A 15,697-nucleotide genomic window follows, 5' to 3' on the forward strand; every position below is an offset into this window, starting at 1 on the left:
CGACGAGCGAATCAAGCGCCTCCAAATGTTCCCACATGGGTATTATTAGCACCCCGTGATCATGTGTTTATTCCACATTTATTCATTTATCCAGGCGAGTCAATTAAGGACGGATTTTGTGTGTGTGTGTGTGTGTGTGTGTGTGTGTGTGTGTGTGTGTGTGTGTTCGCACGAGCAATACGTATCATCGCAGTTATTCGATAATGATGTATAGAAATAGTAGCTCGGGGGGGGGGGGGGGGGGGGGGGTAACGCGGGCGCCATCGAGGCTCATGCTACATTTTCCTCTACTATTTATACGCTTTTATCCAATTGAAAAAAAACAAATCCTCTTAAAATCTAATTACCTGAGTAAAACGTTGTGAAATCTTCAGCATGTATACAAATAAATTGAGAAAGATGTAGGCTCAGGGCTGCAGCTAGCCATTCTTTTTCCTTATCATTTGATTGGAGAATTATTTTTTAACAACACTCTTTAATCAAAATGGTGTGTTCTGTCTGACTCAGCACATAAGACAAAGAAAAGTACATTATCACAATTAATGTCATTTAGACTCAAACATAAATCAGTTATTCAAATTTAATTTAATTTTTTGGGATGATTAACTAATAGATTATTGAACCCATTTTAATTAAACTGAGCAAGAAGAGGTAAATGAAATAGCCAATGAAATCCACACAAAGGGGTGAGGAGGAGGAGCGAGTAAATAAAAATCCTAATGCATCCCTTTATATATATCTTTAAACTTTTAAAGGTCTCACATTGTAAAAAAAAGTGATATTTTTCATGTATTTGTTTTATTATACAGCAGGTCTCAATCCAGGCACTGTGCCTTTAAACGTGTACCGTCGTTACGTCACAGCTGCACAATATTGTATAAAATATAATATTAATATAGAACTTTAAACGCCATGAATGGTGCCCCCCGGTACACAACATCGTATGGGAACAATAAAGAGCTTTTTAAAAAAAAAATATATATATTAAAGCACGTTAACACGTTCAAATAGGAACTCTGGGGTCCCCATACCCCCTTTAAACCATCTGGGAGGCAAGCCATGTGAAGTTCATGGAAACTACAATAGTGGAGCTGCACCTTTAAAAAAAAAAAATTGTAATGGATGGGGGGGGGGGGGGGGATGCAACCAGCAGAGGGCAGACTTGCTATAAAAGAGGAACAAGAGCCCCTGTGAGTAATTGGATCAACACACAACCTGTTGCCTTGATGCCTTTTTGTGGCTCCATTAAAGGAGCCACAGATCTCATTTAATGTCATGGTTTGGGCTCGCAGGCTTCGTGCCCTTCCCGTCTTCTTCTTTTAAAAAAAAAAAGTTTACTTTGAGTCCGAACACATGTTGACCATCGCGCATTCTTGACCTAAAAAGTCCACACAGTTGGTTTTCATGAGCCCACTGCCGGAAGAATGATTGGAAACAGGCCTTATTCCTCTGGTATTATTCAATTTCATGCTTTATTCTTTTGTAAGATCTTGCAAGAGAAGCCCAACAAACAAATGCTCAAACTGAGCGTTGACACCGTCACCTCAAAGTCTTGTAACCTACATAATAGACGTGAAACAATGTGTGTACAGTATCATAGTCACTTGTCATGGCACCGGGAGCTCTTTTCATTAAATTCACACAAGGATCTTTTATTGTATGAATGAAAAGATAGCGTGTGTGTGTGTGTGTGTGCGTGCGTGTGTGTGTATCTATTCTTTTAGTGTCCTTTCAAGACTCAGTGTGCTTATTTGCACACGATGAACAGACAATAATGACACATAATGAAGAGTCTGACGCGCCAGGCACCAGGCAGAAGATGTCCTCCAGGAGCCGGTCAGCGTGGAGGTTTTTCCCCACAATAGACTCTTTATGCTGGACAGAGACTGACGGAGAAATAATTGTCTTCTTGTGCAGTAAATAACAGCAACGGCTGGTGCCAAGGAGAGAAGATGCAGGATGAGTCGCTCGTGTGTCCTGACCGTTTCCATCCGGACACCTGATCTGACTTTCTGCAGAGGGAAATGATGTCAAATTACATTAAAACAGTTCGTGAATAAGAAAAAAATGCCTGGAATCATCTATGATTGGCATGTCGGGACGGTTTTGACGACAGCTGCGTTTGAAGATGAAAGGAAACAGATTAATTGGAGATCCATCGGTCTAAAATATGGTGCACTATTATATGTGCAAGTGGATTGATTGTCTTTAATTCATGCACAATACAACACTGAAGATGATCTAAACAGTTCATATACTGGTCTTGTATTGCAGGATGATGCAGATGATGAGTGTGTACGTGCTTGTTGAAAAATAAGTGATATAGTGACAATTATAAGTACAATATTTAAGAGAAAGATGAAGAACCTGATGCGAAAGACAGAGGGTGAAAACATCTAGTGTGTATGTTGAGTGCATGGGCTCACTGTAAGGAATATTGTATCACCTATGTGGATTTTCCTATTTGAAAAATAAAACTTATACTAAAGTATTTTACATATATATATATACATATATATACTGTATATATAAATACATATATATAACATTTAAATATCTAATATACAGTACAGTATATGGGTGTATAAATATCTGTATATATACATATATATATATATATAATTATACATACATATATATATATAGGGGTAGCTTGGGGGTATATGTATATATACATATATGTATGTATGAAGAGGAGCATTCAGTTATCAAGCTTTTTTATGGAACCAGCTTCCACTTTCAGTATATATATTACGTTTATATATACGTATATATACATATATATACTGTATGTATATGTATACATATATATGTATATATGTATACATGCTGTATGTATATGTATACATATATACATATATATATATACATATATATGTGATTTATTTGAATTTGTAAGTTAAATATATATCGAGACCTGTCGGTGAGTAAATCAGATTGTAAAATGATCCCGGTTACCTCCTGAAGAGGGTGGTGTTTATTTTAAGGTGGCGCTGCAGCCCGTTTCTAACTCTGGGGGAAAAAAACGCCTCCGACAGAGAAGGGTGTGGGGGGGGCAACAGCGCCTTTAAATGTGCCTCATAATCAAGCCAGCAAAACTGAATGAACTCAAAGTTTAACGCGTAACTTTAAGATCTTTTCAAACAATAACCTCCCTCCCTCCCTCCTCTTCATCCTCCAGAGCAGCGAGGTCCGCGGTGCCTCCTTAACCGAATGCTGGCACTTCAGAGCGGGGAGTGCAAAGGGAGAGAGAGGGTCAGAGAGACTGGTGGGTGGGGAGACGGCCCTTTTGGGAGAGAGAGAGAAAATCACGTGTTTGGAGATCAAAGGAGATCCGCTTTTGTAGAGGAGGAGGAGGGGGGTGAGAAAGAAAGAGGGAGAGAGAGAGAGAGGGAGGGAGGGAGAACGAGAGCGAGCGAGCGCGTTTGCAGGCAACGTAATTGACAAGGCTCGCGGTGGTGAAATAAACACGCTTTCAGCCCGGGCTCGGCTTTTTTTTTTTTTTTTTCCCTATTATTGCACAATTCCGCTTCTGTCTCTCTTGTCTTTTTTCTTTTTTTTTTTCCTTTTTTTTTTTTTGACGCATCGACCCCGACCGCGCCGGTTCCCCCGTCCCACCGACACCCACCCACCCCCGGTGCTCTCCCCGGTTCTCTCCCCCCGGTCTCTCTCCCCTCGATTGAATCCGCCGTGAAATTATGTGCCGATCGGCGCAGATCCAGCCGGCAAGAAGATGATGATTTCACCGCGAAGGGGCGGCTCGGATCGCGTACCGGACTCGGTGGTGGTCCTGGCGATCTTCGTGGTCGCCGCGTCCCTCGGTTCCGCTCTCGCCAAGGATACCGCCTTCGTGGAAGTGGTCCTGTTCGAGTCCAGTCCCAATGGGGATTATACGACTTACACGACTGGCTTGCAGGGACGCTTCTCCAAGGCAGGAGCCACGATCAGCGCGGAGGGGGAGATCGTTCAAGTACGTGCAAAGAGTTTTTTTTTTTTTATTCTACACCGGAGAAGCGGTGTGGGGGGGGGGGGGGGGTAGATTTGGAGAGCAGCAGTCCCGAGCAACACTACCGGGACGCGGGGTGTACATGTACCAAGCTGCCCCTCTTAAAACTTTTTTTTTCTTTTTCTCTAGTGTCTAAAGGGTGAGGTGGGGGGGGGGGGTTACAAGTTGTGTATATTGTGCATGTATGTGTGTGTGTGTGTGTGTGTGTGCGCGTGAGGATGGTACTAAGCGTGCAGGCATACGCGGTCACAAGATGGCTCCTATCTTGTGGAATTCATTCACAGGGAGAACATGCTCTCGCAGGTTATTTTGTTGACGTCTGGGAAGCTCCTCACTTGTGTGTGTGTGTGTGTGTGCGTGCGCGCGTCCCCCCCCCCCCCCCCCCCCCCCCCAAAAAAACAAAACTGTATCTCGACCAAAAAAAAAGCACGCAAATGTTTTGCTCAAAAGAAAGAAATATATTTTCAGGATAGGGAGGAAAAAAAAAAAGTTTGTAAACTTTTTTAAATTTTTTAAAAATATTTTGTTTTGTTTGTGTATTACCGAGCAACACGTCACGCCATGTTTGAGTTTAAAAAAAAAAAAAAAATGTTATTAAAAAGTTGTCGTTACTCGTGGAATGTGCGTTGACCCTTACCGGCGTGTGCACGCGGAGCCGGTCACGATCTGTGGCTTTTCTTTTTGATTTAATAAATTGCACTTTTAACTGTTTTTAAGTCCTCGTGAAGACTTTTTATAAAGTTGAGCAAGTATTCATATCATGGAGGAGGAGGAGGAAGGAGAAGACTCCCATGTTTTCATCCGGGGACCCGAACATGACAAGTGCACTTGGCTGGAGCCGGTTACACTCTTTGATGGAGTGGAAGTCACTAAAATATGCCCCCCCCCCACACACACACACACACACACACACATTCCCCCACACCCCCCCATTCCCCCCCCAGGAGCCAAGTGTTTATTTGAAGTTTCATAATTCTTGCTCAATCTGTTCGTGAGAGCAATAATAAAAGAGCTTCTGGTCTAGTCGTGTGCCAGCGGTTGATTATTATTATTATTATTACCATTATTAATAATGATAATAATATGTTTTTATTTCTCGACCGGGCGGCTCCTTTTCGTGAAGGCGAAAGCTGCATTCCCAAGACCGCCGTTTAAAAAAAAAAAAAAGAAGGTTTTACCCAAAAACTGTGGGAATTTATTTGGATGAAGATTTGTTAGTTGAGCCAACAAGTCCAGTCCCGTGTGACCGACCGGGACGCCGAAGGCTCATGCACCGAGGAGATGAGAGGTTTTGCTTGTCATGTTTAAAAACAACAACAACAACAACAACAACAGATACAGAGATCGCTGGCCGGTTACAATGTAGCCTGTGGAGAAAGAGAGAAAAGAGAGAGAGAGGGTTAAATGCTCCAAATACACATTTGAGGTTAATAAAGTTCACGTGCACCCCCCCCAAAAAAAAACAACAAAAAACATAAACTGTGTGTCGCAGATGTTTTGTCCTCTTAACGCCAGTCGTATGCACGTATGCATTTTTGTTTGCCGCAAAATACGCACACACACACACACACACACACACACACACACACACACACACACACACACACACACACACACACAAACACAGAAAAAGGCCCCTGTTTATTCGCCGCTCGGCGCCACTCGTCAACCACACAGCAACGCTCGGACCTCGGCTTCGCTCCTACGGGCAGCGTCTATTTGGGGTTTTTGCTTTCTTTGCGAACACGCCGCCGCCGCCGCCGCCGCCGCCGCCGCCGCCTGACCACCGAGACGCCGGCTTCGTTTTTTTTTGTCGGGGCTGTAATGACGGGCAAGTCCGTCCGGCCGGCGCGGCGCGCTCCCGTCTCGAGTTTCCTCGCAACCATAGATTTATGAAAGTTGAAACCGGGACAATGGAGGACGACCACGCTTGAAGCGAAGAGTATAATTTGAAAAAAAATAAAGAAAACGAGGTTTCAAATTCCCCCTCCTGCGAAATCCTGGACTTGTGAAATAACATTCGCAGGAACGTGATGCAGAGGGGGGTTGTGTGTGTGTGTGTGTGTGTGTGTGTGTGTGTGTGTGTGTGTGTGTGTGTGAGGGGGGAGGGGGCGGGTACTGCGGTGTTGTAACGGATATAGTTTTACATGGAATCTGGTTGAACACACATTTGGGTTCCTGTGACCTCCAGTAGTCCAGCAGTGACCCCCGCAACTGTTGCACTTGTCGACTTTGTTGTTGTTGTTGTTGTTGTTGTTGTTGGTGGTGGTCTGAGCCCTCCTGTGTTCACTGAATGGGGCGCTTGATTTACTCTGCCTGAGGTTTTTATGGGGCCTTGGAGTCCTCTGGTCTGCTGTTTGAACAGAGCCCCGAGGGGTTCGCGTTACCTTGTGTGTGCACAGTGGTGGCCAGACCTCAGCAGGTATGGGTTCAGATGCAGGGGAAGTGAGTGTGGGGGGGGGGGGGGGGGGTGTTCTTGCTCTCTTGGCAACGTTCCTGAGCAAAGACTCGACCGCGACCACCGCTCAACCTCGCCGTTGCTAATTCCCCAAAGCTAACACCCGCTCGGCTCTGCCTGAAGAGTGTGACAAGTGGCAACCGCTGCCAGGGGGGCCAAAAATAATAAATTACGATAATTTGCTTCTCAGTTTGCTCTAATGTGTGTGTGAGAGAGAGAGAGAGAGAGAGAGAGAGAGAGAGAGGGGGGGGGGCATGACCACATAGATCTTGCCATAGTGCCAAACCTCAGGCTTCCCAAGCCCAGTTCCTTGATTGCTCCAATTCAACTCCGTAATAGCAAAGTAATCAATGTCTCCTTAAATCAATCTGTCATAACGTGTGTGTGTGTGTGTGTGTGTGTGTGCCAGCAGCTGGCAGTTCCCTAAGACGACCGTAAGAGTGTATTTACATTATCGCCTCTTAACTCGTGAGTCTTGGCAACAGCAGGTGGTCCAACCCCGCCAGGTTGTGATGGCGTGCGGTGCCACCTGCACCATCGGGAGCAAATTGGGTGGTTCGGTTGTCCAACGGCGCGCGGAATGTAGGAGCCGGGGGTTCGAACCCCCCCCCCCCCCGAATCTTACGGTCGTCTTGGTATACATTTCCGCACACTAGCTGCAGTTGTTGTTTTTTTGCCTGTGAAGGAAGGCGCAAAACGATGATTTGAGTCTGCCAGGTATCCGCCTCCAAGGCAGCCGGATGGTATTGAACTCTTCCAGACGTGATCTACTTCCTGGCCTGGCCAAGGCTACCACGTGTTTTTTTTGTTGTTTTTTTTCTTCTTTTCCCACCGCTGTCGACCGCGCTCCGCTCCTCGCACAGCTCTCCTGATGAACGCACTCTGGGTGCAGAGCAGGGAGAAATAGGGGGAAACAAAAAAAAAAAAACCGGCATCTGCTGCTCATCATTCTCTATTGTCAAAAGATGCGAGATGTGCTGCGATGCGCCGCGTGAGCGCACATCTGCCTCCGATTTTCGCCGCAGGAAGCGGCAGCCGGGACGTGGCAGGGGCACCGAGAGGACCAGCTGGAACTCATAGTGTCGTCGGCCAGAACCGGAGGGGGGGGGAAATAAAAAATAAAAAATGTGGCTTTTGACTACTTCCTCTCCAGAAGGGACGCAGAGACGTCCTTTGAATCCAGCGTCAGGAAGAAGAGGCTATAGTTTCCCAACGTTAATGAGCCCATTTCACCTCTGAACTTCCATCTCCGCGCACAAGTGCCAGTAACTATAGCCGGGAGGGGGCGGGGGGGGGACTTCATGGTGTGGTTCTTTTGTAAGTGGCAGTATTTTTTTATTTTTTTTTTTTTTCATACTGGACGTGCACTGGGGGGAAAGCGGCGGTTTTGAGCTAAGACAACGATGAGCTTAAATACTGGAGCTCCTACCTTGGAGCTGGCAGGAGTTGCGTCGCTCTGCATTTAGACTATAATGAGAGCTTTAGTGGTTTAAGGCATCCAGCGCGCTTTTCTCACCACAGGCTGGAAACCCCAAGAGGCCATAATGGGCCGGGCCCAGACGGGAGGTGCCAGCGACGCGGGGCCACTCCCCAGCGCCGAAGCAACAGTAGCAGTACACAAACGCTGGTTTAAAAGGTTAAAAGTGCTGCTCCCTACTTTCTTTTTTCTTTTTTTTTTTTCATTTATTGGCTTGGCGGTCGCAGCTGTATTTTAAGTGCTATCGTCTCTTAACCGCCACGCCGTTTCACTTTCATCTCCCAGCCAAAGTAATTTGAGGCTGCGTTTCTCCCCTTTTCGGAATAGAACAGACTAAACTGTTTTTCTCTTTCTCTTGCTTAACACCCGCCTCCCACACACACACACACACTCTCACCCCCGCCACCACCACCAGTCTGCTCTCATTTTTTTTTTTTGGGTGAAGCCAATATGTGTCATGCATCCTACAATGCATGTGTAACATCTTCTTAAAATGCCACACTTTTAGAGTGATATTGAGATTTGTGAAGCCCCGAAAGCCCTGCAAGTGTATGTCGATTTGAGTAACAGTACTTATCCAGACTTCTCTTAAATTGGCTGCTCCTGTCGTTCTCGCTCTTGTAAATAAAGTTTTTTAAAATTTTTTTTTAACACGGTGCGAAAAATATGCGGCGCAAGAATATGTGCGAACTGGGGTCCGGTGCGAATTATGTAAATGTAAAAAAATCAAATTTAGAAACATTCTTGCCATGCTAGCCGCCATCCCCCAACCCGTTTCCATGGTTTCCAGTATTTTTCGGGTGAGCTAACAAAGTTTCTGTCTACATATTTTGTGTACGAGTCCTAAGTGAGCTTCCTCCTAAACGAAGAGCCTCCTTCCACTCAACAGAAACGTACCCGCACAGAGAGTCTGCAAGCGGCTAACGCTAACCTCGCTGCAAAATGTTGTGATGCTAACGCTAGCATCACAACATTTCCAGAAAGGCGCGCGTGTTTCTGTTTTTTTTTTCTGTTTTTTTCACATTCATGTGGTGTAAACCACATGAATGTGCCGGCGGAGCAGATAGGATCAGGCGAGGCCGCGGCGCTCGGCGCAGCTCCACGCGCTTACATCAAAGGCTGTGCCGAAGGGGGGGAGGGAGGGAGGGAGAGAGAGAGAGGGAGGGAGGGAGGGAGGACTGGGCCAAGCTCTTCAAAGGCCTCTCTCAGCAATGCCGGCCGCTGATATGCAGCGCTGCAAAACTGGATGATGATGTAATTGCAGACCTTCGAGCTAAATCCGCTCCCGTGCAAATAAAGGTGGAGGTGTTCCCTTCACGAGCACGGAGAGGGCAGCACTGCAGAGGCCAAAAGGTGTTGGGGAGGGAGGGGGGAGGGGGGGTCAAGAGTTTTATTTACACTTTTTGGGATATGTGGGACTTGGAACGGGATATATATATATATATATATATATATATATATATATATATATATATATATATATATATATATATATATATATATATATATATATATATATATATATTTTTTAATCTGATCTCAGCAGATGCGTTAATCCCTGGGCGTTTTCTAAAGTACACAACAGGTGGAACAGAGTCGACAAGGGTCTTTGTAAAGTTTATACTCTGTGTGTGTGTGTGTGTGTGTGTGTGTGTGTGTGGGGCGCATGTACTTCCCCTGTAATGCGTGTTAAACCAAGCACGACCACAGATTCTTTCAAAACGCCCCCATGATCATCAGGCTGATAACTCATTGACAGCTCCCATGACAGTTGAGACACACGCACACACACACGCACACACGCACACACGCACACACACTCTGGGCATGTATCTCTGTCGCTGTGAGCGCGCAGCGATAACTCACTGTTGTTGATTTCTGTGTTTGCCAGAGGTTATTCGCATGCCTCCGATTGAAGTCCTCACCCTTGTTTTGTGATCGTCCGTCTTTTGATGTTAAAACAGCAGTAAACAGCTGCACTTTTTTTAATTTATTTGTTTTTTTATTTTATTTGTGCAGAGTTCACGCGGAGGTCGGCCTTTTTAACTCCAGCGTCCGGGGTCGGACTCGGAAGTCAGGCTCGCAGCACAAAGCCTTTTTGTTGTAAAGCGGAGGCCTCTTTGCTTCCAGCGAACGCCGGGTAGCGGCTCCCGGTGCATCGTGGTCACGTGTCAGCGCTTTAGTTTGCACCGTGTTGTACTGGAAGAGGATGTGAAAGGTGGGCTCTGCATATAAATGACTGATCGGGGGGGGGGGGGGTCAATAAACATTTCTCCGGATGCCCGTTGAAGGAACACACCTGTTTACAGTAGATCTCTGTAAACGCTGTCCGGTCAGTTCGGTTAACGGGTTTGACATTTTCCGTCATGCAAATTGCGTCCGCGCTCCTGTGGTCCTGGTTAGCCCACCCCCCACCCCCCGACACGACCCCCCGACGACCTCCAAACGCCCCCTGGCTCGAAAAAAGGTCGGGGGTAATTACTCCCGCGCCAGCTGTGCCCGTTTCTGTCTTCCTGCCCCTCCATGAACCCGGCATGTTGCCGTCAGGGGGAAGAAGATAAGTGAGAAGGACACGCTGAAATGGATTCATTATTGTTCTCAATCTCACCCCTCTCTCTCTATTCATCCAGGTTCGTCCCTCTGTTATATTTTTTTTATTAGTTAAACACACTCTGCTCGCTAATGATAGCTTGTCAGGGAATCTAGTTTCTCCGAAGGAAAGGGAGAGGATGCGGGCGACAGAAAAAGACTGGCCAATGCAGCCGTTTGCTATTCCGTCCGCATCCCACAGGCATGTGACAAAGTCAAATTGTCCCGTCCCCCCCTGGGGCGACATGCGTCCCGCAGGCATCTCAAAGTAAACACATCCCTGAGATGCGGCTCTGAGATTTGGATGGTGGCCTCCAGTCAGTTGGAAGCATCATCCTTCTCTGAATGGTGTATGTCGATTATATATATATATACTTTATTTTATTATTATATATATTTTTTATATATATATATATATATATTTTTTTATAAATATATATATATATATATATTTTATTTTTATATATATTATTTTTGTTATATATATATATTTTTTTTAATATATTTTTATTATGTATGTATATATATATATATACACATATATTATATTTTAGTGTGTGTGTGTGTATATATATATATACATACATACATACATAATATTTTATATAATATTTGTGTGTGTGTGTATATGTATGTAAATCTGCAGTAGATCTGCAGTAGATCTGCAGTAGATCTGCTCAGAAAGGCCTTTTTTATTTTAATTTTGTTATGGGAAGTCGTGAGTAACGTCTTCACACTGATCCTTTAGGGTTAGGGTTGCCAACTCGAGGATCGGTGACAATTTCACGGCCACTAAGCTCGCCTGCTGGGACCGTTTCTGTGTAATTATTCTTTTCCCGGTTTGATTTCTTCACCACACCGTCCATCGTGCCCGACTCTAAGCCGTTTCCTCCTGGCGACCGCACGTCGCATATTTTGGGTGAGCTTTTTTTTTTTTTTTTCCCGCAGCATTGCCTCGAGTTAAGCTCACGGACAGAGGATTTTGGTAAGCTACTGATGCGCACATTCGTCATAATTATTGTTTTGCAAAAGCCAGAGTTAGGAGCGCCCCGGCAACGGAGGGGGGGGGGAGCTTCAGAATTCAAAATTAGAGTGTGGGATTGAGCTTTTAGAGTTGTGGCAGTTTAAGGTTTTCTTTTCTTTCTTTTCGCATCCTAGAAGAAGAAGAAGAAGAAGAAAAAATAAAACGTGGTCGGCTGCAGCGTTCAAAGCTCCAGTTGGCGCGGCGCGTTTTGTTCTCTCGCGAGTTGAGGCGGGCATGGGAGAAAGGTGAGGGGAAACCCCCACCCCCCCCTCGAGTATACACCACGTTCTCTTCATGGGATCTGAAAAAAAAAACAACAACAACAACAACAAAAGCCTCTCAGTGCAGCTTAAAGACAAATCTCCCTCCATAATTGCGTCATAAAGAAGCGCAAAAACGGTGAATGCAAGTACATGTCTTTGTCTCATCGCCCCTTTCACCAGTTCTTTCTCTTGTTTTCTGCTCTCTCTCTATCTGTTAAGCATGGGGGGGCTGGGGGGGGGGGGGGGGGGGGAGGGGGTATAAATGTGGGACCACACATGCTGTGTCAATGTTTGCTAGAATAATTAGAGACAATGTGGGCCAATAACGGGAGGAGTGCAGTAACCTGAACTCACTTTGTTCTGCACCCGGCAGCAACACAAAAGCCATTCACAGACGCACAGATCCGCCGGCTCGGAGCAGCGAACTGCACTTTTAGCCGGCGCAGGAGAGACGGGGGGGAGGGGGGGGGGGGGGAAGAAGAGAGAAACGGATGGAACCTGAACAGGCCGCGCTCGCCCATTATTCTTCTTCTTCTTCTTCTTCTTCTTCTCCTCGTTGGCCCAAAGTGATGCTGATGCCACTCCGAAGGGCTCCCCGTGTGTGCACCCCCCCCCCCCCCCCCTCTCCCCCCCCAGTGGGACCGACACATGGCCCTGGCTTAGAGGGCACTCTTTAACGAGAGGATATCCGGCCACTCGCCATGCGACGGGCCTGTGGATTCCTGACGCGAGTGCGAGAGCTGGACTCCAGAGGTGACTTTCAGCGCTGGCCAGACAACTGTTGGATTAGCGGGACACTTTGCGTTGACTCTGAGCCAATGGGAGGGATATATATATATATATATATATATATATATATATATATATATATATATACACTAAGTTTACATTATAAGCATACCAATGATGCTTGGATCCAGCACGACTTACAGTAAGCGCTGCAGAGGGAAAAGCTGAAGAGGGAAAAGCTGAAGAGAGAGGATGAGATGGGAAATAAGATGAGAGAACCGGAGGTGATTTTTAAAATGTATATGTACAGTGTGTATATATATATATATATATATATACCTGAAGATCCCCGGACAAGTGTCTCCTGAGCCCGCAGGTGTTTCCCTGGCTGTAGCGGAGTGAGCCCCGCTGGGTGTGGACCAACTGGTCGCTCCCTTTTTCCGGCCTCCATCTTGAAAGAGGACACCGCTTATGGGATGCATACATCCGCCCCCACCTGTCCACTCCGGCGCGTCGACAGCTTTTCACTTCTTTACGCTCACTTTTGTTTTTTTTTCCCGGGCGATCTGAACCCGAGCCGGGGGCAGGGGGAGGAACGATGTTACACAACGCTACCCGTGTTTACGATTGTCTTTTTATGTATATATATATATATGCATTTTATTTTATTTTTCTTCCTATTGCAGTGTTTCTAAACCCAGAGACGTCTCTCCGTCTCCCCGCGACACTGCCGGCTATTCCTGCTCGGAGGCCGCGCTATGTACTTAAACTACCCCTCGTGTCGTATTTATGGCTCCTCGTCTGCGGCCTTGATTGCAGTGACTTTTTGTTTCCTTTTCTATTTTTTTTCGTCACGACCGCATGCACAACGCCCCCCCCCCCCACACACACACACACACACCACCCGGAAATATGCCGCGTAGCACGAGCGTCAACATCTTTGACCGTTGGTATTTTATATTGTTGTTCACTTTTTGTATTACAGAAGCTCCTCTCCTCTTTTCTTTTCAATTTTTTTTTTTTTAACCTGCTGATTCTACCCAGTGTTCTCCTTTTTAATCCTTTTCAGATTCTCCTCCTCCTCCTCCTCCCTCCATCTCTCTCCTTCTTGTTTCTTTCCACCGGGCTGATGTTCTGTTCTCCTCTTCACAGCTTGTGTTTCCTCTTATCTACAGTTCTTTTATCGGTGGCCGCCACACATGCCCGAGAGGAGGGAGTGAGGGGGCGGTGGAGGGGGTGGTGGGGTGGTGGTGGTGGGGGGGTCGCAGGCAACTGATGCGATCGGCAGGTGGAGATTTCACCACCGAGTTTCAGCGGTCCAGTAGAGCAATGTGAGCCCCGCTGTCCCTTTTTTTTTGAAACCCCTGCCTTTTTGTTTTTGTCACGATGGTGACACACGTGGGTTTCTTGCGTAACAACTCGTTTTTTTATTTTTTATTATTATGGATGCATCGCACACAACCAATGGGGGCGAAGATTTCTCAAAGAGGAACGTTTTCCCCCCCAAAAAAGCGATTGTGTAAACAATGCAAAACCATCTGGTCATACTTCAAAGAAAACAGCTGCACCCAACAACAACAACAACAACAACAACAAATACCTGACATCTTTCATGCAAAAAAAAACAACAACCCCAGTACAAACAAATGATAAAACGCCGCCACTATGAAACAACCGCTCCGATGTGTGACAGCGTGCACTGAGCGTGTGCGGTGCGCGTGTCGTCCTCGCGAACGCCTGAACGGACACATCCTCCACGTGGAGGGAGGGAGGGGGGGGGGGGGGGGGCGGAGCGCAGGGAGGGATGGTCAGGGATGGAAAAGGGGCGGGTACACCAAAGCACAGGCTCTCCAAAGCCTAAAACGATATCGCTGGTTGATATCTGGATGCCTGGGATGCTTCGGATGGCTGCTGTACACTTTTGGCTTTGTCTCCGCGGGGATGAATAGAGGCCTCTGTGGCGGTGATGACAGGCTCCTCCGGGCCGGGCCCCGGCTGGCTGGCTGGCTGGCAGACGAGGTGCTGGAGGTCGGGAGACTTCAGGCTCTCTCATAGGGGCCGAAGCCCGACTGGGGGATGCTGGTCGTCCCGGTTCTCCCCCGACAAAAGACGCTCTGTTCTCCGCCCGCGACCAGCCCTTGTTATTGTGACATGCCAGGTACACTTATACACACACACACACACACACACACACAAGGGCCCAACTATATCTCCCACCTGTGTTTTTGGATGTTTCAACTGGCTCGCAGATGCTGAAACTCCCCAGAGCAACGTTATCGTTTGTTGGTTTTACATGAGCCAAATGTTTCAAGGGCACGTCCACAAGAAAAAGAGGGGGAGGGGGGAGGGGGGAGGGGGTGGCATATACCGAAACCGCGCTTGTTATTTTGCGGATAATTAAATATTGGCGTTCAGAAATCGATATCGGTCACGTCCGGAGGGCAACGAGGGTTCAGTGATTGATGGCTTTTTATTTTTTTCATAGACTTTTTGAGGTGAGAAGAAAGTTTTTGGGTCCCTCCGAGTCTCCTGTTCACCTAGAGGAGGAGGAGGAGGAGGAGGAAGAAGAGGCAAACGTGTCTCTGGTTCCTCGTGTGCTTTAAAAAAATATATTATTAATGAAATGAGGGGAAGCTGTAAACAGACCAAGGGGAAGATAGGAGGGAGGTGGTGGTGAGGGGGGGGCTCCCACATGCAAGACACTAGGAGCAGCTCTCCCAGACCCTTCACATGCCCTCCAAGTTCATCCCATGTGCCCCCCCCCCCCCCCCCCCCCCCCCTCCTTTCTTGAAGATTCACAGAGCCTCTTTGATCCACATGCTGTCCTCCCAGCTGGGGTGGGTGGAAGGGGGGGGGGGGCAGGGGATGCAAGCAGCCCCTCTTTGGTCTCCCATTTCAAGTCACACATTCTTTCCTTGAGGACCCAGAGGTCCCGACCCTGAGTTGCAACGGAATCTCGTATGCAGAAATAGGCCAGACTCGCCGGGCTATTTGAATATGCGTTCGTCGTCTTTTTCTTTTTAACGCATTTCTCTTTTTGTTCTTTGCTTTTCATCATTCTCGGACCCTCCGAATTTAGATATTCATCTCCCAAGGTGTCACGGCGAAGGCGTGTGCTAATTCCGTCTCCAAGGAGCGACAGACGGCGACC

At 46.8% G+C, this 15,697-nt stretch overlaps 1 protein-coding gene across 2 annotated transcripts in view; it reads left to right on the plus strand.

The window, feature by feature from the left end:
• The first annotated feature begins 3,696 nt into the window (after positions 1 to 3,696).
• znrf3 (zinc and ring finger 3) overlaps positions 3,697 to 15,697 on the plus strand; it is a 52,912-nt gene continuing 40,911 nt past the window's right edge. For both annotated transcript variants that reach the window (XM_034541710.1, XM_034541711.1), the window contains exon 1: positions 3,697 to 3,970. In XM_034541710.1, coding sequence (XP_034397601.1) covers positions 3,734 to 3,970 — 237 coding nt within the window. In that variant the 5' untranslated portion in view covers positions 3,697 to 3,733. The remainder of the gene's footprint in view (positions 3,971 to 15,697) is intronic.

Source organism: Cyclopterus lumpus, chromosome 9, assembly GCF_009769545.1.
Source record: "Cyclopterus lumpus isolate fCycLum1 chromosome 9, fCycLum1.pri, whole genome shotgun sequence".
In the NCBI taxonomy this organism is placed as follows: Eukaryota; Metazoa; Chordata; class Actinopteri; order Perciformes; family Cyclopteridae; genus Cyclopterus; species Cyclopterus lumpus.